At 32.2% G+C, this 22,374-nt stretch overlaps 2 protein-coding genes across 5 annotated transcripts in view; both read left to right on the top strand.

Moving 5' to 3' along the window:
• Positions 1–8,254, top strand: part of LOC129229325 (cellular tumor antigen p53-like) — a 78,255-nt gene extending 70,001 nt beyond the window's left edge. For all 4 annotated transcript variants that reach the window (XM_054863612.1, XM_054863615.1, XM_054863614.1 and 1 more), the window contains 5 exons: positions 873–978; positions 1,895–2,010; positions 3,548–3,585; positions 3,911–3,998; positions 8,036–8,254. In XM_054863612.1, coding sequence (XP_054719587.1) covers positions 873–978; positions 1,895–2,010; positions 3,548–3,585; positions 3,911–3,998; positions 8,036–8,043 — 356 coding nt within the window. In that variant the 3' untranslated portion in view covers positions 8,044–8,254. The remainder of the gene's footprint in view (positions 1–872; positions 979–1,894; positions 2,011–3,547; positions 3,586–3,910; positions 3,999–8,035) is intronic.
• Positions 8,255–16,898: 8,644 nt separating this feature from the next.
• LOC129229524 (BLOC-2 complex member HPS3-like) overlaps positions 16,899–22,374 on the top strand; it is a 46,444-nt gene continuing 40,968 nt past the window's right edge. The window contains exon 1 of the mRNA XM_054863843.1: positions 16,899–17,380. Within this exon, the coding sequence (XP_054719818.1) occupies positions 17,170–17,380 (211 nt within the window). The 5' untranslated portion in view covers positions 16,899–17,169. The remainder of the gene's footprint in view (positions 17,381–22,374) is intronic.

Raw genomic sequence — 22,374 nt, 5'->3', positions numbered from 1 at the left:
CACTACAGGAAGGGTCTGGGCTTGACCGTCCTCAGGAATTTGTTGGACCACCCTCAGAAATTTTAAAAACTCAATATTATGCTAAAAGACAAGATGCAAAGGGATGGGGTGAGTGTTATCCCTTGGAAATGTTTCGAGACTAAATGCTAAAACTGCATTTTTTGGCTGTTTGGTGACGTTAAGGGTTAGGAAGGTTTGGTTGCTCTTCCCGAAAAATATGACACCCCCCTCAGTCTGTAGCTTCAGACGAAGGAGGAGAAAAAACAAACAATATAATGCTGAGATGTCCACAAGAACAACACATGTTTTGTATTTGAGTAATTTTATTATAGTCGTATCACTACCTCAGAATTCAAAGACTTTTTTTTTTTTTTGACTCCAGAAAATGATCAAAAGCATGATTTACTTGTTAGAAAAACGCGTTAATTTTTTTATGCATCATAAGTGTAAAATTGCCGCCCCCAAATTTTAAAAGTGCCGCCCGGGGCAGACTGCCCCCTCCGCCCCCCCCCTAGCTACGCCACTGCTTTGATGTACAGGGAAATTAAAATTATCTTACTGCTTGCATTATCAAAGTTAGTATTTTCACGTGTTATACTGGCCATGAATAAAATGTTTCCGAAACTGCTCGTTCTTGTATATAAATAATGAAATGTTTTCTTTCAAAATAGTTTTAATAAACATTGATGAACTAATTGTTATGTTAGTGCTAGCTGCATAGCTACAGAAATAGAGAGCATTAATTCACTTTAAAGACTAATTCCCATTTTTTTAACTCGCAAAAATAAATGCCACTTCTTTCATTCCAAGTTTGCTTTACCAGATGGTTTTTTTTTACAATCTTTTTATGTACCAATTCTCTATTATTCCAGAGGGTGAACTCTATACTGTGTATGGATATAAACTAACATGTTTTAATTCTTGCTCGAGGGGAATTAACAGAAGACCATTTGTTATACTGTATACTTTAGAAAAAAAGTAAGTAAAAAATAGCTATGTAATCAACTCATTAATACTGTTCATATTGTCCTAATAGCACTGATTCAAATTTTATGTATCAGCAGAATTCATGGATTAGTTGAATGAATAGAATTTAAAGGAATAGGTTTTACTACACATAAAAGTCGGTGTATTTTCAATTTTTAGGTTTTTAACTATGCATTGTTTTTAACAAGATCACTTCAAAATTTGCACATTTTTTATTGATTTAGTAATTTTAAGAAATGTGTAATATATTTTTCAGTGGATAATTAGTTTTATCTTTTAAGTAGAAGTTAAAAAATGCATGCCTACAGAAATTGCAGAATAGGTTTATTTTGGCTCATTCTTATACCTATTAGTAATGAGCTGTTAGGTATTGATTTCTATAGCAATATTTTAAAAGTAGTTTCAGCCAAAAAAAAAAAAAAAAAGAAAGAATTCAGATTTTTTGATTTTATTTCATAAGTTTTATTCCTCTGACTTACAAAGAATAGATTACTCTGTCTGTCTGGGATAAAACTTTTTGTAATCTTTGCAACTAATCCAAATTCACCAAAAAATTATTTTTGTTACATTACAGCACTGTGGATATTTTATTATATTAGAGCAGTGTACAATTTTTTGTAATGCCACAAAAATTAAAGTTTTCATAAGTACTAAAATGCATGTACAACTAAGACCTGAAGTTGCATACTAATTTCAGATTGCACATCATTTTTGTGTACTATATGGCAAAGCATTCTTTATTTTAACTGTACTAATGAAATTTTCAATACTTAAGTATTTGAATTCTTAAGAAATCTACAGTTTTCGGTTCTGAATTGTTAGCTGGTTTAATTTTTATTGATGATAGAAAATATTTAAATCCCCCATTTTTCTGAATTTAATTTTTACGTTCTTCAATATTTTTCAGTGGAGTTGTACTTGGGAAATATACTGTTGATGTAAAAGTTTGTGCTTGTCCAACTAGGGATTTGCGTTTGGAACTACTAAGGCTTCAAAGCAATTCACCAGATTCAAAACCAGATGGTAAATTTTTGAAGAATCTTATATGTGCATTTAAAATAAAAGCTTGTTTTTTCTTAATATATTTTCTGTATTAATCATTTGAAGCAGCAATATCACAAGTGATAACATGCCCAGTCACGGTTAAAAAGTAATTTGATTGTTTTGATATAAATCTTAAAGCTTTTGTTGGAAATCATCTTATTTTATTTTCACCTGAAGTATAAATAATTCTGAAATCATACTTTTTATTGTTTGAAATACAGTAGACCCTTGTTTTATGTGGGAGTTACGTCCTAGGAAATCCTCCATAAATCAAAACTGCTTAAATTAAGATTTAATATTAATGTTAAAATAGAGGTTAGGTTCCATAGATTTAAAAAAAAAAACTTCACTGTAATTGATAGATAGATATATGTATAATAATTTTGTAGTAAGTTACCGCCGTAAGTTTGCGGTAAGTTTAGCTACCTGTTTGTTTCGCTCTCTTGGCTCCCTTAAGAGGTTTTTCGCCTCCAGCTCATGTGATTCCTATTCCGGGCTGATGAATGCTAAAAAGCACGAAACTGCAGTCCTCGGATGGAATAACTGAGCTGGTGGTGTATTTTAAGTATATATATAATAAGTCTAATGTGTATTTATTCCAATACATAAGCAAAACATGCATAAAGAAAACTTGAATTAACGTAGTGTTTATAAAAAAAAGAGCAGGCTATAATATTCTTTTGGCAGTCATTATTTTTCTCTGGAGTTATTTGTGGTGTATCAATGTATTTGTGATCACTCATGCCATTTCCACGACAGTGTCTTTCTTCACCCAAATCAGAAAGATTATTTGCCATCATAAAAAAGTGACTCCAGTGGCCCAGGCTCGCTTATTAGATCGCCAAAATGCAGTTTATTATGTTGTTATCTGCAAGCTCAGAAGTTTCGGTTTTGAAAGAAGCCAAAATTTTATCTGTTTGCAATGCCGCATACGCACCAAATCAAAACTCATCCATGTAAAATAAAACAAATATGCCAAATCTTAAACCATGTATAATCAAATTCGCGTAACATATACCTCGTAGAATGAGGATCTTTTGTATTTAAAAAATATAGGAGGGGAGAAATTTTATTAAAAACATTTTTCTACCCTGAGAAAGGTATTTTCAAAACGATTGTTTTTCTGTAGGTTTTCATATTTTACCTTACAGCATCCTTAAAAATAAATGTACCCAAAGTAAAACCAATTAATGGATTAAATTAATGATTCATTTTTAGATAACCTAATTTATGGAAAACAACCTTCGCAAACGCATATTAAAATAAGCACTTGAACTGGGTGGTTTTAAGTAATTTTGATTCAATGGTAAAGCAAACTGAATCATACCTACATGCATTTTAGCTCTCCCCAATATTGATAGTAATGAGATTTGATACACATTCATTTACATCCCATTAAAACTAATATAGGTAACTAAAACTAATAATATATAAAATTTATGCTGAAACTATTGCTTAAAACAGCTGTACCTGACTTGTTTCACCATCACAAGCATAAAATATTATTATTTTTCAGGAGAAAACTGCGATGAAACAAAAACTTATTCTTTAACGGTAAGTGAAATGCGGAAACTTTTATTGGTTTTAAGAGGAACATGTTTTCCTCTTTACTAGCAACTTGTTGTAAGAAAAGAAATTATCTTTGTTTGAATTAGCTGTTTGTAAGCTTTACGTAAAATAATTAGGGATGATTTTATGTATGTTAATCATTTATTATGTAACTACTTTCCGAGCTTGTAAGCAGTAGCCCATCCAGGATGTTTCAGCTGGTAGCATCTTGAATGGAAAACAGCCTATAAGCCCAAAAAGTAGTTACATTTTGGATGCTATGTGTGAAATCCTCAGTTCTTAAAATTAATATTTGATTTTATGTTTCAAGGTTGACAATGCAGATTTATACAAATTTTTAAATCAGATGAAAGTCCTTTATGAAAGCAGCGATTTTGTCAAATGTGTAACCAATATGGGTATGTACTTATTTAATGTTTCTGCTTCACTGGAATCTTTTCTGAAATTCATTTACTTACTCCTTTTTTACTTCTTGTTAACTTTTTACATTAATTTATTATTGATTAAGACTAACTAAGGTCAGATTTACTGTAAAAGTCTAAAACAAATATTGAGGTTGTGACATTTTGTGTGAACTTCTGTGATGTATGTTTATATTAAATTATAAAAATGTGTGAAAAATTATTTTATGACTCTTTATAAAAAAAAATGCCATTTCTTAAGCATTTTCATGTGCACTTTGAAAACAAACTAAATTTGTAAAATATTTCCTTTTAAATTTTTCCACGACAGAAAAGAGGATTATTTAATAACTAGAAAGTTGCCCGTCGACTGGTGAAAATTGCTTCTACATTTGAACAAAGCCATTGCCTGTTTGGTGATAGTTTAATAGTTGAAATTATAACCCTAACTCCATTGGATTAACTCTAAACTCCAGTATGTAGCATATATTGTTGACTATTTTTTCCTTTCTTCATTTCCCTAAAAACGACACAGTCTTACCAGTTAAACTGTTAAGTTGCCAGATCGAGTTACTCAATAATCGGCTATTGTTTATATGAGGATGTGCAGTCAATTTGAGATACATATTACTATTTATCTAATTTTTTTCAGGTCCCATCCCTTTTTTCTTGGATTTCTTGTTAATCACCCTGCATATCTTAACGTTTACTTCTTGTAATTCTGAAGTTTTTTTAAAGATGATTTGAAGTTTGATAGCTAAATATACAAACAAGCAAAAGTTTAAAAATCCTTTCCCCTGCACAGAAGACTCCAAAGGCCAAAAGAACTCCTTTTAATATGGAGTACAGTAAAGGACTTAACACCTGTGATTTCTTGTTCTATTGTTTACACTTACTTGTGACATGTATGAAATGTTTCGAAAATGGCTTTTTCAATGAACCACATATTGAAGAGGTGCAGAGGAAGGATTTTATCAATGGAAACTTTCTTTCATAGTAGAATGGAAAAGGGTTTGCTAATGTAGAATTAAAATTAGTGCCTATTGCAATACCATTAATTTGCAGAAAACATGAGTTACCATTTTGGAAAAAAATATTGAAAGTACAAAATTTAAAAAGAGTTGTAGAAAAAAAAATTTCATTCAAAATGAGGGAGCCGTTAACATTTTTGAAGAGTTCTGTAATTGCAAAAAAAAAAAGCTCATTAAGTGGGAAATTGGTAAACAAATTTTCAAAATGGAAAGTTTCTAAGCAATTAATATTAAGCATATTAAGAAGATTGATCACTTCAACACTGTTGTAAATGATCCAAAACCATTTTTCTTGTCGAAGTTTAAGCTGGTGCAAATTTTTTTAAAGAAGAGATTCAAGTTTGATGCAAAGATTTCTACCTATTGTATTGGTGGCAGAATAGATGAATCAAAAAATGAAAGGTGTTTTGTGGTATTTTGGAGTAGCATAAATGTAAGGTTGGCAAATGGAATGAGGACTAGGCAGTTTATTGACACTTATAAACAACAATGAAATGATAACGAATAAATACCTTTGTGCTGAAGATGCAAAAAATCAGTAATCCAACGTCAGAAAGCACAAATATTGCAAAATATTGCAGACACGTGTTTCGGTGTTACAAGGAACACCTTTTTCAATGCAAAGAAATGTGAGCTTCTGGATGAAAAGTCATCCGAGAAAAGCAACACGGCGGAACAGGAGATAGTATAAATATCAAAAAATAGAAATTAAACAAAACAAAAAAGATAAAATGACACCTGGAGGCAAAATTTATTATATAATTCCATCAGGAAAAAACCGTTAAGTAATAAATTTTCCAAGAAAACCCATAAACAATGCAAAAAGTCCAAAAATGAAACCACTCTGAATAAATTAGCAATAAATTTACCAGCCGGAAAAACTATGTATGAAAGCAATGTATCAAATGGAGAAATGCATTTAAGAACAAAGTGAAGGATAAACATATTGGAATTAGTTAATCACAAAACGAAATAAGAAAGCAAAAAATGAAAAAAATAAAAGTAAGAAATTTACGACGTTTACATAAAAATAATAGAAAAACTAAATCAATTTTAACAAAGGAGTCCACACAGAAGAAAAAAGGGAATTGCAGTAAGATCATTAACTAAATTAGAACGGTTCCGCAGGATGTGGAAAGATTCCCAAAAATCAAGATCCAACGAATTGGGGCATTTTTGAATAATTTGATGAGAGTTAAAATCAAAAGAATGATTTGATTCCCAACAGTGTTGGGCAATACTGGATTTGTTCAGCTGCTGTTTCCTCACATAGCTTTGATGTTCTTTTAACCGAAATTTCAAAGAACGGCGGGTCTGTCCAATGTATCCGAGTCCGCAATTGCAAACAATTTTATAGATCTCACAACAATTAAGAGGATGAATAAAATCTTTAAGAGAAGAGAAAGAAAGTTTATTAATAGGAGAAAATACCACTTGGAATTGGAATCGCTTCAGAATCTTAGCAACCTGAAAACTAATACCAGGGAAGAAAGGCAGAACAACTAAATTCTTAGTGTTAAAAGTTCTATTAAGAGCAACATTTTGAGATTTTTTGCAAAGTTTTTTATAAATGGAATCAACTAAGGTGGGCGGATAGTCTCTATCAACAGCCACAGCTCTTAAATAGTTAAGTTCCGCGTTAAGAAGCTCAGGTGAAGAACAAATATTCATTGCACGATAAACAAATGTGTTGAAAGCTGAATATTTTTGATTAGGAGGGTGAGACGATAATCTATGTGGGGGTAATGAAACAGCAAAAGGTTTGCGATAAACTGTAGTTTCAAAACCGGACTCAGTTCGAGAAACGAGAACATCCAGAAATGGAAGGCAATTATTCTGTTCTTTTTCACAAGAGAATTGAATATGAGGATCAATGGAATGGGTTTTCTTGGAAAATTTATTACTTAACGGTTTTTTCCTGGTGGAATTATATAATAAATTTTGCCTCCAGGTGTCATTTTATCTTTTTTGTTTTGTTTAATTTCTATTTTTTGATATTTATACTATCTCCTGTTCCACCATGTTGCTTTTCTCGGATGACTTTTCATCCAGAAGCTCACATTTCTTTGCATTGAAAAAGGTGTTCCTTGTAACACCGAAACACGTGTCTGCAATATTTTGCAATATTTGTGCTTTCTGACGTTGGATTACTGAATTTTTGCAACAATGAAATGTTTTAAAATTTAGTTTTGATTTAGTGAAGAAATTTTATAGCTAGGGGTTTTTTCTGGTTCTGTTTTAATGATATGAGCATAAAGCTTTTTACAACAAATAAAAAAATTAGAATTAACATCAGCAATAGTGAAGACATATTCATTTTTGAGGTCATTAAGGGTATGTTTATCAGTTGAGAAATGGAAATGGAGAGAGTCTTCGTTAACAACTTCACGAAACTTTAATTTCAAAACAGATAAAAAGTGATGTCTATACTCAAGAAAAGCAGTAAGCGGAGTGTTGAATTTGTAAGAGATGTTTCTTAAAAAATAATCCAGTTCATTTGAAAGCTTATCAAAAGCTTTATGAAAATTGGTTATAAAATTTGGAAAAATTTAGTACCAAGAGCAAAAACTATTTTAAGGTTGTTATGAAAATACCAAACACAAAGTCTAAAGATGCACAAAAGCAGCCGATCAAAAAAACTAAGTAAATAGCATGCTAGAGACCATTTACCTTTGTATTGCTGTTATAATTTTGTTCTATTTGCATTTTTTATTTCTCTAGCATGCTAATGTATGTGTATTCAGTGTATAATTTATTCAGAGTGCATTTTTTTCATCTAAAAAGGACATGCTTTTGTTTTAGCTAAATTTCTGTGCAAATGGTCTAAATATTTTCTGTGGCAATAAAGATTTAAATATGTTTAGATTAAACATCCTATTTTATGTAATGCAGAGAAAAGGAACAACTTTGCATCCAATGTTAATTATGTCATTTTCCTTTAAGATCTTTTTTTTTTTTTTCATTTTACATTAGTTGCTTTATTTTTTAAATTTTAATTTTCAGGTGAATAATTTGTTCTAACAACTTTCAAACAAGTTTTCAAGTATGGACTGCTCTTCTTCATAAATTACTGTTTACAAATTTGTATATAATCTTTCTCCATACTCAGTTCTTCGGCTGTCAACTCATCTTTCATCACTATGTATTTTTTGTATACTTCTAAAACTATTTTATAAGAATATAATAACATGTTTTGTTGGATGTAAATATTCATTATAATTAAACATCATTCTTTGAACATTTGAGTTTATTTTTTATTTTTAATTAAAAAGCCCCTTTTTAATAGTAAACTTCAAGGCATCTTTTTTAACTCTTGCTGCAAAAAGGAAGGGTTTTATAAGTTTAACACTCTACTACCCAAATTATTATTCTCAAAAAATATATGTATATATACAGATTGTTGAAAAATAATATATTAAACACATATAAGGTAAATTTCTATTTAAAACAAATTTTATATTTTCAAAATAGTTCTGTGAATTAGTGACTGAAATACTAACTTGTGTCAGTACCAACAACCTAAATATGAAGCAGTCATATTGCACCATTCAAGTCATGCTGATCAACAAAAAAAAAAAAAAAAAATCCCTTGTAGAGGGAAATATGATGAAACTCAATATAAACTCAAGAGTCACAGTCCGCAGTAGAGAGTTAGTATGTCTGTGGCATTGTAGTTCCCGACTGAACCAATTTAGATAGTTTTTTTTTTTCTCAAAAGATGACTTGATCTAGAGTAGGGGTTCTCAAACTGGATGCCGCGGCACCCTAGACTGCGACAAGAATTGGCAAGGGGTTCCATGAAGTGTCCGGGTTTTGCAGCAGTTCTCTCCAGGGCTTGGAAGGCTTATTAAACAAACACATTACCAATACAGTAACGACGTTGACGTTACTTGAGAAAAAAACTGTACAAATTTTATTTCCCAAATGTTTGGTATGTGTACCTTTCGTAATGTGGCAGATATCAAATCTTGAAACTAAGTCTTTTGTTACTCTCTGTAACTTGTCACCATCATTGGTCATTCATTTTCCAACAAGGTAGGGCACCCCCATTATCTGACTGACATTCCCCATTTTCTCAATAACGAGCTTCCTAGTCGTTGGTTTTGACGAGGTTCTGATGGAGGACAATTGACTTCTTCCGTGGCCACCGTGCTCTCTGGACCTTAACTCCAAGAGAATTTTTAATGGTGTTACGTCAAAGATCATGAGTATGTGCCCAATGGGAACATACTCATGTGGATTTGCAAGCTTTAGGCCAAAAGATTACAATCACATTTTATAAGATTGATCATGGCGTTAAAAGCGAATGAAACACAAATTAGACTTTGGACCTGCTGAAACACAAAAGATCCAAAGATTCAACATTTCGGAAACAAAACTTATACAGTTTCATTCTCCTGTAACGTCAGTGTTGTTGCTGTATTGGTAATTTGTTTCAATAAGGCTTCCAAACCCAAGAGGGAATTTATATGTATTATATATGTATTATATATATATATATATATATATATATATATATATATATATATATATATATATATATATATATATATATATATATATATATATATATATATATAATGGAGATAGACTACAGTGCCATGAAAAAATTCTAATTCTATAAAGGTTGCTACAAATCAGAAAAGTTCGAGAACCCCTGATCTAGAATTTTCTTAGCTAGGTTTCATCTTTATAAGAGTTTAGTTACCAATGATATTAACTAAAAACTACAAAAATGACCATTTTTGGCAATTTTCTTAAGAGGAACTTATTACAACATTTAAAATATTTGTACCAATTAACAACAATTTTTTTTCTGGGTATGATTGAATTTTTACAGAACTTCCAAGTTTTATAGAAATATAACTATAACCTTTTAATGCAAGTGTGTACATCTGTATATACAGTAGACGCTGCTTAATGCGATCTCGTTAGGACAAATATAGTTTGATAACAATAACGTACTGATAACAATAACCGAAAAGAATCCAGGAAACACAAAATAATAATCTTTTTTTTTTCAATTGAGCTTTTATTTTTAAGATCACAAATTAAAATTACAATGACTCAACTAAGCGCTGTTTTAAGCTATAAATTAACTAAATTAGCAAAATGGAAATAGCTGAGTCATGAAAGGGAAAATTAAAATGTTCAATTTTTAAAACCATAGTAATAGGTAAAATAAAATATTCCCATTTACTCCTGCATCTTTTCCCCTGATATTCGTAAACTACAATTTCGAAGCAGATTCAACACTTCACCATCTTCCCCATCACGGTTTTGCTTGTTGTTTGAATTTTCATTTAGCTTCGCTTTGTTTTCAATCTCATCGCTATTCTTTAGAACTTACCAAATAATGTCTGAGAAACTTTTATCTGCACTGCAGCATTTCTTTGACTCAGCATGGGTAAATTGTCAAAACGTTTTAAAATGTTAATTTCTTCCTTGAGAGTACGCTTTTCCTCTATGGATGAAATATTTGACCATTTAGATTAAAGTTTTTAAGGTGACTGGACAGGAAGAAAAATTCTTTTGCTTTACTGATGGAAGGGATCTTGTCTTCCCGGAAGCTACATCAAAAGTGCAAGAAGATCACCACATGCAACAACGGACATGTCCAGTGACAAGTTTTGCATGAGCAAATGAAAGGCACCTTATTAGGAGGTTGTGGGGTCACTGAGAAAGAACTTCCTGTTGTTTTCTTCCTAGAAAAAGTTTGTATTGCTATTGAACACCACAAAATGCCACACAGAAAGTTATTATTGTCAGGGTTTGCCCTTATATTTCTGTTGATCCAGGAACAAAAACTGGAAAAAGATCGAAAGTTTATGAAAAAGTGGTAACGATAAACAAAGACACTGATTACAATATCAGACTTTTTCAACACATGTTGATATACGATGTTCCGTGATTCTGATATAAGATGAAGCGAATGATAACATTAACCGTGATCACATAAGTGGCGCCTACTGTACATGCGAAGTAAACATATGATTTTAAGATTTTAGGCATTTTCCTGTCTAAACGAAAGTAAAACAATGTTAATCGGCACTAATTTGCAAGGAACTGCAGACACATGTTTCAGGGTTGCAAAGAACCCTTTTGTTGGTCTTTTAGCTAAAATTTTTTGCATTGGGGAAAAGTGGTTCCATGTAACCTGACCCGAAATACATTTCTACATTCTCCTGCAAATTTGCTGTATTACTTTACTTTGTTTTATTTTATTTTTAGCGCAAAGGTGTTTTTTTTTTTTATTCTTTTTTTCATTGTGCAATAATATCCTTTATGCTGTTAATTTTCACTTAGAACTATAAGTGATTTTGTTAATCACATTTTATTAAATAACTTTCAGAAGAAAAATTATGTTTAGGGGATTTTTTTTTCTTATTATTTTTTTTTTTTTTTTTTTTAATGAAAATGTCTTGATGTGGCATTTAAATTTATTAATATGCTATCGCTTGAACTTTTTAAAAGCTAATGTTCTGAAATTAAAGATTTATTATTAGACTAGAGAACCCGACAGACGTTGTTCTGTTCAAACTTTGTAAATAAAAATTTTGTTGAAAAAAATAAGTAAAAAGAAAATGCTTTAAGCTGCTTGGTGTCAGAATGTGTATATTTATTACAACTTGATTTATCTAATGCCCACTGGAGCAGTTGTTTTATTAACTATTTTTCTCCCGTACTTGATGGTTTGTTCCTTCAGACATACTCAAAGGATAAAAAGCGTGCTCAGATATTGAGTGTAAAAAACTAACTACCCATCTAGAACAAACAGGAAATCCTGCTGCAACAACTCCCACATGAAAAAGGATAAAACAATCGAAAGGATATTGTTTAAAAATTGATAAAGTATAAGCAAAAACCACTCATCCCTCCTCCCTCCCGATGTAAAATAAACACATTCTTCAACTAAAATGACAAAACACTCTTTAAAAACAAAAGGCAATACTTTAAAATTTGAAATTTTCGCCCCATAAGCAAAAAATACAATAAATTACATTAACAGTAGCTTTAAAATGTAAACAAATGATCATGCAACTCAATTGCTTATAGCCAAAGTCGCCAAGCCATCACGTTACTGTAAACCAGCCGATCAGTGAGCGAAGCTAACTCCGACCAATTAGCTGTCCAATATTTCGAACGAAAACTTTCAAAACTTCATATACAGTAGAAGAGCGTTATAACGCACAGCTTGGGACCAGAGCTTTTGTGTTATGCAGGTTTTTGCGTTATATAGATCATTTCACAAATTTTGAAACTATTATTCAGAATATATCTATATATTAGCACTTCAAAATGAGTTTTATCTGCAATGAGTATTAAAGCACCAATATTAAAATAAGTTATTCACAAATAAATGTTTCACTATCAAAATCCTGCACTTCTGCTAGCTTCATGGTTTGCATAACAGCTGCATTTTCAAGAGCCATCTGGTATTTTCTGTTTACTATGAGTATACTAATTTTCAATTTAAAAGCTTTGAAATAAGATGGAAAGAAGAAAAACTTTCAAAATTTAATTTGCCTAACAATTTTTATGTTTGCAAAGCAAAACAGAGGGATTTTTTAAACTTCAAAACGTATTGTTTAACTTCTGAAAAGTAGTGCGGTTTATAGAGAATTGCGTTATACAGGTCGGCGTTATAACGGTCTTCTATTGTATTGCCTAATTTGTTCTTTCCACCAAAGATAAAGATTTTCCACTAAACTGATCTTTTGTGTACATAACTACCCTGTTGTAATTTATCTGGACGTAAACAAAATTGTTTCGTCTTTAAATTCCATCATCTTTTCCTTTAATAGTGTACTGATTGGTTTGATAATCCTTAAAGTAATTATTCTTGATGTTGGTGCCAAAACTCAGATGGATTTGACTTTCTAATGGATTGGTACTTTCTGATCATTTGGTTAGGAAAACCTAAAGCACTGATCTGGTCATATGGTTCAACTATGACGACAGAACACACATTTTGCGTGAACCTTCCCCTGTACTTTACTTTAAAATATATCACGTTACCTAAAATCGGTGCTTTTAAGAGAAATAATGGCTTCACTCTCTCTCTCTCTCTACGTCTTATCTATTCTCAATTGACATGTCACAGTAGGAAATTTCATTACGAAAAGCAGAGTTGGCTTTCTTATTGTCCTTTGGCAACGGGTTAAATATTTATTTCAGTTCTCGCTCAGCAATAGGTTAAAATAAATATTAATCATTTGGGAGATATAACCATCCAATGTTTTAATTGATTAACAAAAACGTTTCCGATTCGATCCATCGTGCTTCGAAACCATGCTTGCCACAACTTAATTTCACACAAAAAATTTGATCAAAATCAGTCCAGCCGTTTAAAATCCTTATGGTGACAAACGTCCGCGCAGAAGATTTTTATATATTTAGATTTAATGATTTAATGTCACATTTCTGTATGAATTTTTCGTAGAATTTTTTTCATTTTCTTTCTTCGATAGCTGCTTAAAACTAGATATTTAAACAGTTAAGGACATCGGTAAAATACAGAAATCATAGATTTTTAAAGGGGGCGTTTATAATTTTGTGTTTAGCATTATTTTTAACCTTATGTGTCTAACTGTGTAGACTTATAAACCTCTAATTTTGCCACTCTCATTCAATTATAACATTTTAAATCATTTGAATCTGAGTTGATTCAAGAGACTCATAAAAATTATTATTAATTTTCAATAGTGTCTTAATAAAGATTATAGGAAATAAAATTGGTCTAAAGAATTAAGGACATTGGTAAAATACAGAAAATACAGACAGGGTGTTTGGGCATATGCAAAGTCAGGGAAAATCATGGATTTCGACTATAATCGAAAATGGTCATGGAAAGTCATGATTTTCAGCAAAAATGCTCAAAAGTCATGAAAACTGACACATGGTTACGGATTGAGGGGGTTCTCAAGAACATGCATATTTATCAAATTCTTCAAATTAGGTGCAAAATGTACGCATCTTAACCGTTTCTTATGCTTTTACCTGTCAGTCCCAATTTTCAAAAATTTTGAAATGGGAACTTTGTATTAATTAATAAACAAAAAATCTTCCTTTGAAATTTTCTTTCCTTTTCTGTGTTTTTTAGAAAAATTTTTTGAATATATTGTGTTGGCCCCCCGCTTAATCGAATATCGTCGATTCCAAGAAATTTGATTAAGCGGTTGTATATTTCTTGCCTTTCTAAATGGACAAATTTGTCTTAAAACGTAATAATACTAAATAACGTAACTAAAACGTAATAATAGTTTAATAATCAGTTTACACGTGAAATTACAATTACAAGCACGTAACGTGCTTGTACTTTTTATATGGTTACGGTACTTTTTATAATTTTCAAACGTCGTTTGAAAATTATAAAAAGTAACTCGCAACTAGAGTTGTGAAATCTTTATTTTGGCACTTTTTTTTGAACACATTATTTTTTGAAAAATAACCTTGTTCAAAGTTATTTTAGGAACACTTTTCTAGACTTCCTTTGCCCCTCCTCTCCTACCGTATTTTACATTTAATATTTTTTTTTATCAATTTACTATCGTCTATCTCTAAAATGTATATATTTCTTCGTGTTATTTAATTTAATTATCAACTGCGCAATCAATTGTTTTGTTTTGTTTTTTTTGTAATGGCAAAGGGGGAAGAAAGACAAATTTTATAGAGGAGTGGAATTATTTTGATGGAATATGAATGATGTTTGTCTTGCCCGTTTTCGGCGAAAAATATTAATTTATATTTTTAGGTCAATTTTTTATTTAATTTATTCAAAATTTTTCTCAGCAAAACTATTTGCGAAAGCTGATGGATATTATTCAATTATCCAGGGAAATTATTCGATTAAGCGGGGTTTTTTAACATTGAGTCTATGGGGAAGTATTCGGATCCGGGAGGTTTTATTCCTATATCTGTTAACCGATTAAGCAGGGCCAACAGTATTTAAAGTTGATGCATCTTCTGGTCAGCGAGATTCATCTTTATATGAAGTGCGACCCCCGGACAAAGGAGGTTGGTCACCACTGGTCTTATCAATTTCATGTATTACTGTCTGTGTGAATTTAAAATCAAAGTGATTACTCCTATTTATATTTCTGAGCACCTCCCTTGAGGAATTTCTTGCTACACCTTTGAAATAAATCATTTTAAAAAATGAATAGTAATACTACAGCGCTCATTAAAAAAAAAGCAGGAAGAATACTTGTTTAAATAAAGAAAGCAGAATAAATAATAATGGCATATCAGTATTTTTTATGATTATTAAATGGAAGAAAAAATTTCTCCCCACCTCTGTAATTTAGTGACGAGAGGGTTAATCGAGGGTAAGGATCAACACAAAATTTCGTATCCATGTGGTAACCTGATTAAGGCTGGTGCTGATTAGTTTTGTCTTTCTCACCAATTCTTCAAAGATGCTGATGCCGCTTAATATTTCTATTATTTAGCCTGTATTTATAGGAATGATAGAGGAGAAAGTTCCGTGAAAGATTATAGTCCGACCACAAACAAATGACCCTTGTCAATCGTTTGAGAAAGCGGGACCATTCCTTAAAATAGATAGGGAAGGAAGAAAGGACAGGTTCCATATTTTGAAGTTTAGCAACATTTTGGCGATATGAAAAAAAGTTTACTCTTAGTATATTTTCTTTATGTGATTATTTAGACCTGAAAGATTTAAGTTGCATCAATAACTGTGTTGAGTTATCGTAAAAGTAAAAATTTCAAGCCTTGCATTCTTTTATTGCAACCCTACTCAAGCCAATTTTCAACTGAAATTAATTATCAGGGTTGTTGTTATCTCTGACCAATGGCTGTTTACGATTCCGAGTCACAACTGACTGCAACTGTATTTATGTCGAGGACTACGTACTAAGTGCCTTGCCTCCATTATTTTTTTTTTATATCGATAGGTGGCAGCACCATCACCGGATCGAACAGTTAATGAGAATTTAGAACTAGATCAAGAGCTAATAACTACCTGGTGCTAGCTCCCCCAGAGGTATCGTTTCACTTGGAGGACATTGAGACCACGAGCATATTTAACGTCGCCCAGTCCCCTTTAATGACGACGGTGGGTCTTCGACCATCGAGGTTCGGACTCAGGACCCTCCGGCCCCGAATTCGACACTCTACCGATCGGGCTACCACGGCCCCCAATGGCTGTTGAAAGCAGTAAAACCAAGACCCACCCACTTAATGTAGGATGTGACTTGCGAAATGAGACAACTGCCTTTTGCACAAAATTAAAACGTGGCTATTTTCTAAAATTCCAAGGTGACGTATTCAATACGTAGAACCAATGATGCACTTGCAAATTCCGTTCCAATTTTTCTCTCCATATCGCCCCTTCACGAAAATGGACAATTCTGAAACGGGAGGCGGAGCAAAAGCTCAACTTTTTGTGGTGATGACGTGAACTGATGATGAAAACTATTCATGACGTAGGACCCTGGTTCAGTAATCTCACACATATGAAATTAGCGGGAATCGAACCCACGACCTCCTGTATCCAAACACGGATCTATGACGGGGTCATGACCCCCCCTCTCATCAGCGCATGAAGGAAGGGAGGTGGCTCTCGAAATGGAGTAGCATACATTTTATACGTTTTATGGAGGTAATAACCCAACTTAGAGTCTGACATGGGGTCCACCTTGGCTCTCTGCGATCCTGGCTGTTGAGAATAAAACTTAATGAACGTTCACTTTCTTTCTTTCTTTTTTTTTTTGAAACTTTTCATTGTAATTTTGAGATTTTAACATTAAATTCAAAATTTCGCGTCTTCAAAATTTAGAGAAGCCTTTTGCTAAAAATGGAACAGCAAAGAAACAGCTCATCTTATTCTAATTTCCTTGTCCTCCTATCAAACTGTAAACAAATATTTCAAGTTGAGGAAATGCGTGAAAAAAAACGAGAATTAATGCAATAATTTAAAATTATTGGACAATATTCTTGCCCCATTGTTGCTGCGATTGCTTGAAACAGTTTAATCAATATGATTGGGACTTGAATTGCAAATGATTTCGTTGCATACAAAATTAAATCCCTTTTCCCGATCTTGTGACCGCAATTCTTATGTAATTTATTTGCCTTTATAACAAGTAAATTTGCGGAATCAAAATTTTCTTAAGATGGTGCGTGTTGTCTCATGTCATCATTTTTTATCACAAGATGTTTTTTTGTCGCAAAATGAACCCGTTGCTTTTTGTGGAGCAGAAGGAAAGTTTTTAGTTGCCACTACAGAACATGCTGTGAATGTACACGATCTGGACTCTCGTGGAAATATTTTTCATTCTTTCCCGACGATAGACCTTGTAAAGCAAATAACATACTGCGAATCAGGTTTGTTCTTTAAATGCAATATTTTTGCCCCATAGGTATTTATTTATTTTTTTATGTATCAGCATCCATCTATGGTCAGGGGTGGCTTGAAAACCTTTTGAGAGTGTAGAATTCTCAATACGGGATGCGCCGATATCTGGGCAATAATCGGTAATCATCTGTTTTTCTACTAAATCAGTGGAGAAATTAATTTTTTTAGAATGAGAAACTTAGAGAATAAAGATCAATACAACACATTAAATAATGAAACCAAATGTTAAATTAACCTACTTTTACTTTGTTGATATTTATGAACTATCTACATTTTTAATCGACTTCAAAAAGGAGGCGGTTATCAGTTCATGCCGTATGTCAGTTTTTTTTTTTTTTCCCACTCACAACGGCATTACCTAGCTAAAAGCATTACCTAGTGAACCAATTTTGATGATTCTTTTTTTAATGGATAGGAGATGGCTGAAGTTTGGTCCCAATAATTTGTTTGACCATATTTGTTCTTTAGAAAAAAAGTTATGGGTAAAAAACAGTAAATTTCACACTATTTCCCTATAAAATGATTACATATAAAACCCGTTGTTACAAGTTTGGTGCCATACAACAGTGATATTAATAGTAATTGTAATGATAATTTTGAATGAAGGCTTCTCTGAAGCAAGCATCAAGTTTCTTCAGTGTCATTGCTCTATAGTGGGGGTAAACCTAACCTGGAATGGTAATGCAATGATTAGGATAAGCTTAGCCTTCACAATGCTACCAGATTAGGTTTGCCTCAACTATATATAGTAGTATCTTTATCGTTATCATCTATGCCAATAACAGATGATCGGGGCTAAGTAAGGAGATACAGGGTTGCATCACAAGCATCTTGTATGCTGTGAAATGCAAATTAGTTTGGGAAAACGTAATATTTAAATTTGTATAATGAAATTAACACACAAATGAATTGCAGAGAGGAACAAAGATAAATTTTTAGTGCCTATCACTAAAAGTTTAAGGCGTGTTTATACACATATATATATGTATATATTTTATTATGGATCATTTTTATGGGAAAAAAAGTGAAGTTTCGTGATGGTAACTTCTTACTATTTCTGAAATACATTTACACTAAAGAGAATGAAATAAAAAAATTTTGAAAAAAAAAAAAAAAAAGAACCAACTTCAAAAGTGCTCTAAAAAGTGAAAAATAATTTTATTATTTAAACACCATCAATAATACTTTTCAACATAATTTTTGTAGTTGGCCCAAAAATGATAGATAAAATCATTCACAGCTATAACTCAACTAACCGGGTGTAGTTTCTTCACTTCCACATACATTATGCATTGATGACAGCATATTTGAGCAACGATATAAATACATGAAATACACCGCCAGTTCAGTCATTTGTATTTCATGTACTTCTGCTTTAGCCCTGGCTATTGGGCAGTAATTTACTGAATAAACAATATAAATGTTTCGTTCCTAACTTTTGATTTTCTGAAAAAAATATGAATGAAGCATGGTTACACTGGATTTTACTTTCTGTTTTTGCGCCAACTTCAAACATTATGCTTAAAAGTATTATCGATCGTGTTTAAAGAATAAAATTATTTTTCACTTTTTAGAGCACGTTTGAAGTCAGTTCTATTTTTATTTTTTTCAAAAAAAAATTTTTTTTTTTTTTTGCAAGATTCAAGACAACTTTAGTCTCCCTCAACATTGGCAGTAACTTGAATATTTTTTTTTCCTTTCATAATTTCATAAAAGTTTTCCTTTTTGTGGCCTTCTAAAAAGGAACCAGTGTATCTCCTGCTAAAGCGCTATCTTTTTTTTTCACCTTTGTGAATAAAAAATAAAGGAAGAAATTTACTTTAGGAGAGGAATTTAATTTATTGTTCCAATTTTGACAAAAACCACTTTAAAAAATAAAGTTACAGACTTCTAAAAATTACTCAGCACTGCTGAACTATCACTTTTTGAAATAAAATTTTTCCAATATAACTGTTGTGTAATTTCATTATGGGTGCAAGACCTTCCTTCTCAGGACAGATTTAAAATCTGGCGAAATTTCTGAGAAAGTTTTTACTCTAATAAAAACGGAGAAGAAAAATTGAGCGTTTGAATTTGAAAATACGTTTCAATCATTATACCGTTTCATAACCACAAATTTAGATCAACATTCTCTTGATTTTATGGGCTTGTTTTGTTTACCACGTGATTTTGGAGGTGTGACTTTTAGACCCACGGCGTTTAACTTTTTTTAGATAGCTGTTACTGCCAACTCACTGCATTGCAGAGTGGGGTTGCTTGCTATTCTCGCAGATTTTTTGAATTAATCTCCTTCTGTCTCTATTTAAAAGATAACAGTGCTCGCGCTCAACTATCCATAACATGGGTCCCAGGGACCCATTAATGAAATAGATTTGGGGTCCTTTGGTGGAAAAAATGAGTCCCTTAAATTTTAAACAGAAAATCTTAGTGTGTAAATGAATAATATAAAAATATTTATACTTGGGGGGGGGGAGGCATGAAATAAAATAAATAGGTTATTTTTGCCCTAATTTTTTTTTTGTGATTTTATCATTGTAAAATTATTTTTAAATAATACACTTGCAAGACTCAGTTATGTGAGAAACTATTTGGTCAGTTACAATGAGATTAACTCAAAATTTACTTTAAAAATGGGTTTTACCATAAAATATAAAACAAGTGCCTCTGATTGATCAAGCAAAAAGCACTCCCTTAACTTTTATTTTCCTGGAAATTTTTCTTAGTGAAAAAAGCAAACAGACCCCCCCCCCCCCCACCCCCCTCCTTCCCAATTATCATTGGCAATTACATAATAATAATAATAAATCGCAAGCGAATGAACCCAACGCAAAAATTGCGATCGCAAAAACGAAACATTTTCTCATATGAGTGTGAAAATTGCTCATTTGCAATCTTAAATCTGTATATTTGACTTTATTTTGACTTGTTCAAAATATCTGTTTTGATTTTTGTTCTATTTTTTAAATCGCGCCATTTTGGAAATGGCGCGATCGATTAATACCCGACTTTTGCAAGTCCAAATAAAAATAACCCATCAGAAAGAGATGAATTATTAGAAAAAGAACAAGGGTAAAGTGCTTTTGTATAAAATTAAAGTATTCATAAGCAATTTACCAAGAAAAATGTGAAGTTCCGAACTCATTGTGTTTAGCGCGATCTGGAAAATATTTGCCATTTTGTTCTCCCCTCTTTTTATTGGGGATGCAAAATGATGATTTTCAAAAGTAATTCTGGTTACATGAATACCAAATTGCAATATTTTTACTGTACAATTGTCTTGTATTAATCCTGAAGATTGCATTGAAAACCTCTCTCATTTTTAGTCTTTATTTCTGTTTTTAGGAATTTCCTCAAGACAAAAGTTGAGGGAAAGCTTATTCTTAGAATACAGTACAATGGGCTATTTGTGAACTTGCTCCCTGAGCTCTGCCCAGGAGGTCACTGTAAGCTCCAGTCTTATCAGTAAAATTCCATTGACTGGTCCACAATTGGGGTGTGTTTGAATAGCTGATAAACAGATAGGGTCATTTTAGTCCCTTTCTGTTGATTCTCCTGGTCATTTTGAAGCTTAAAAGCATTTACTAAATAGATCTTTAGCATTTTCTCCCATTTTTTTCTGGTTCTTATCTTTTGGGTTTTCTGGGTCCCTGGGACCCGATTTTTCGCGGAAGTTGCGTCCCTTTCCCGCGAATTTGCGTAAAAAACCCGCTATAGCGCGTAAACGCGAACCCTGAAAGTAGTCTTTCCTCTCACTATTTTCAATCATCCTTTCGCATTTTCTTATTCATTTGCGATTTTTTTTCTTCTGAAGTTTACAAGCATAAATGAAAATCATGTGCGTTCTTAAATGTCTTCAGTTTAATCTGAACTTGAGAGTGATGACGCTGACACGATACTGTTAAATGTCCACCAAAACTAGATGAATCACAGGATATATCTTTTAATCTAATCCTTGCTAGAATGGAAATAGGAATGGGGAGAAGCGAAACAAGAGAAAAATAACGGCTGTACGGGCTTGTGAAAAAACGCTGCTTTTTTGCCAAAGGGATGAGTCTGCAAACTTTCCTACATCTTAAAATGTTTATATCTTTGACTATTTAAGGGTGGGGGTCCCGAGGGCTCGAGAATAAAAAATCAAAAAATGCAATTTAGGCCATTTTTGAAAAGAGCTCTCCTCTGAAAGCTCGTGGAAATTTAAGTCAAAAATTATTAAGCTGTCTCTAGATATATAAAAGTGCGGGGGGAGGGGGATTGAAAAAAGAATCTGAAACTGGAGTCTTAAAACCACTAATTTAGGCAATCTTTGGTCAATTTATGAGAAAGGTTTTCGGGTATTCTAATCCGCAAGATGTTGTAACTGAAGTCTTAAAACATTTAGGCTGTCTTTGGTACTGTCAAGGGGGGGGGGGTCTCTCTTTTAGCAAAATTTCAAAACTGGAGTCTTAAAAGCGCAATTTTAGACTATTCCTGAGTGAACATAGGAGGAGGGGTTCGGGGGTTCCCTCTCAACCCCCCCCCCCTGAAAAAATTTCAAAGCTGAATTCTTAAACTCTTATTTAGGCCGTCTTTGGGGGGACATAAGAAGAGGGGATTCAAAGGCTTTCTCTCTATAAGTTTTTAAATTCTTAAAATTCCTTAATGTTCTCTAGGAAAAATTTAGAAACTACCATTAATACCCTAATTTAGGACATTTGTGGTGAACTTAGGCAAAGATGTTCAGGAGTTCTTTTCCAAAAAGTTTTCAAAGGTGAATAATTTAAAACACAAATTTAGGCTATATTTGAGCGCCTTAAGAGGGATGTGATTCGGGGGAAGTATTCATTTCCTCCATTTTTTTTTTTTTTTAATTACTGAATATTAGAAAACGTACTGCCTTAATAATGTATCTACTTCATTGAAGTGTTTTTTTTTTATTACTAATTTTTCCACCGGCTATCTTATAAAAGAATTCTTTTCCAAATTG

The sequence above is a fragment of the Uloborus diversus genome, chromosome 9 (genome assembly GCF_026930045.1).
Source record: "Uloborus diversus isolate 005 chromosome 9, Udiv.v.3.1, whole genome shotgun sequence".
Taxonomy (NCBI): domain Eukaryota; kingdom Metazoa; phylum Arthropoda; class Arachnida; order Araneae; family Uloboridae; genus Uloborus; species Uloborus diversus.
Note: the sequence above shows the minus strand (reverse complement) of the source record. Positions and strands in the feature narration are given on the sequence as shown.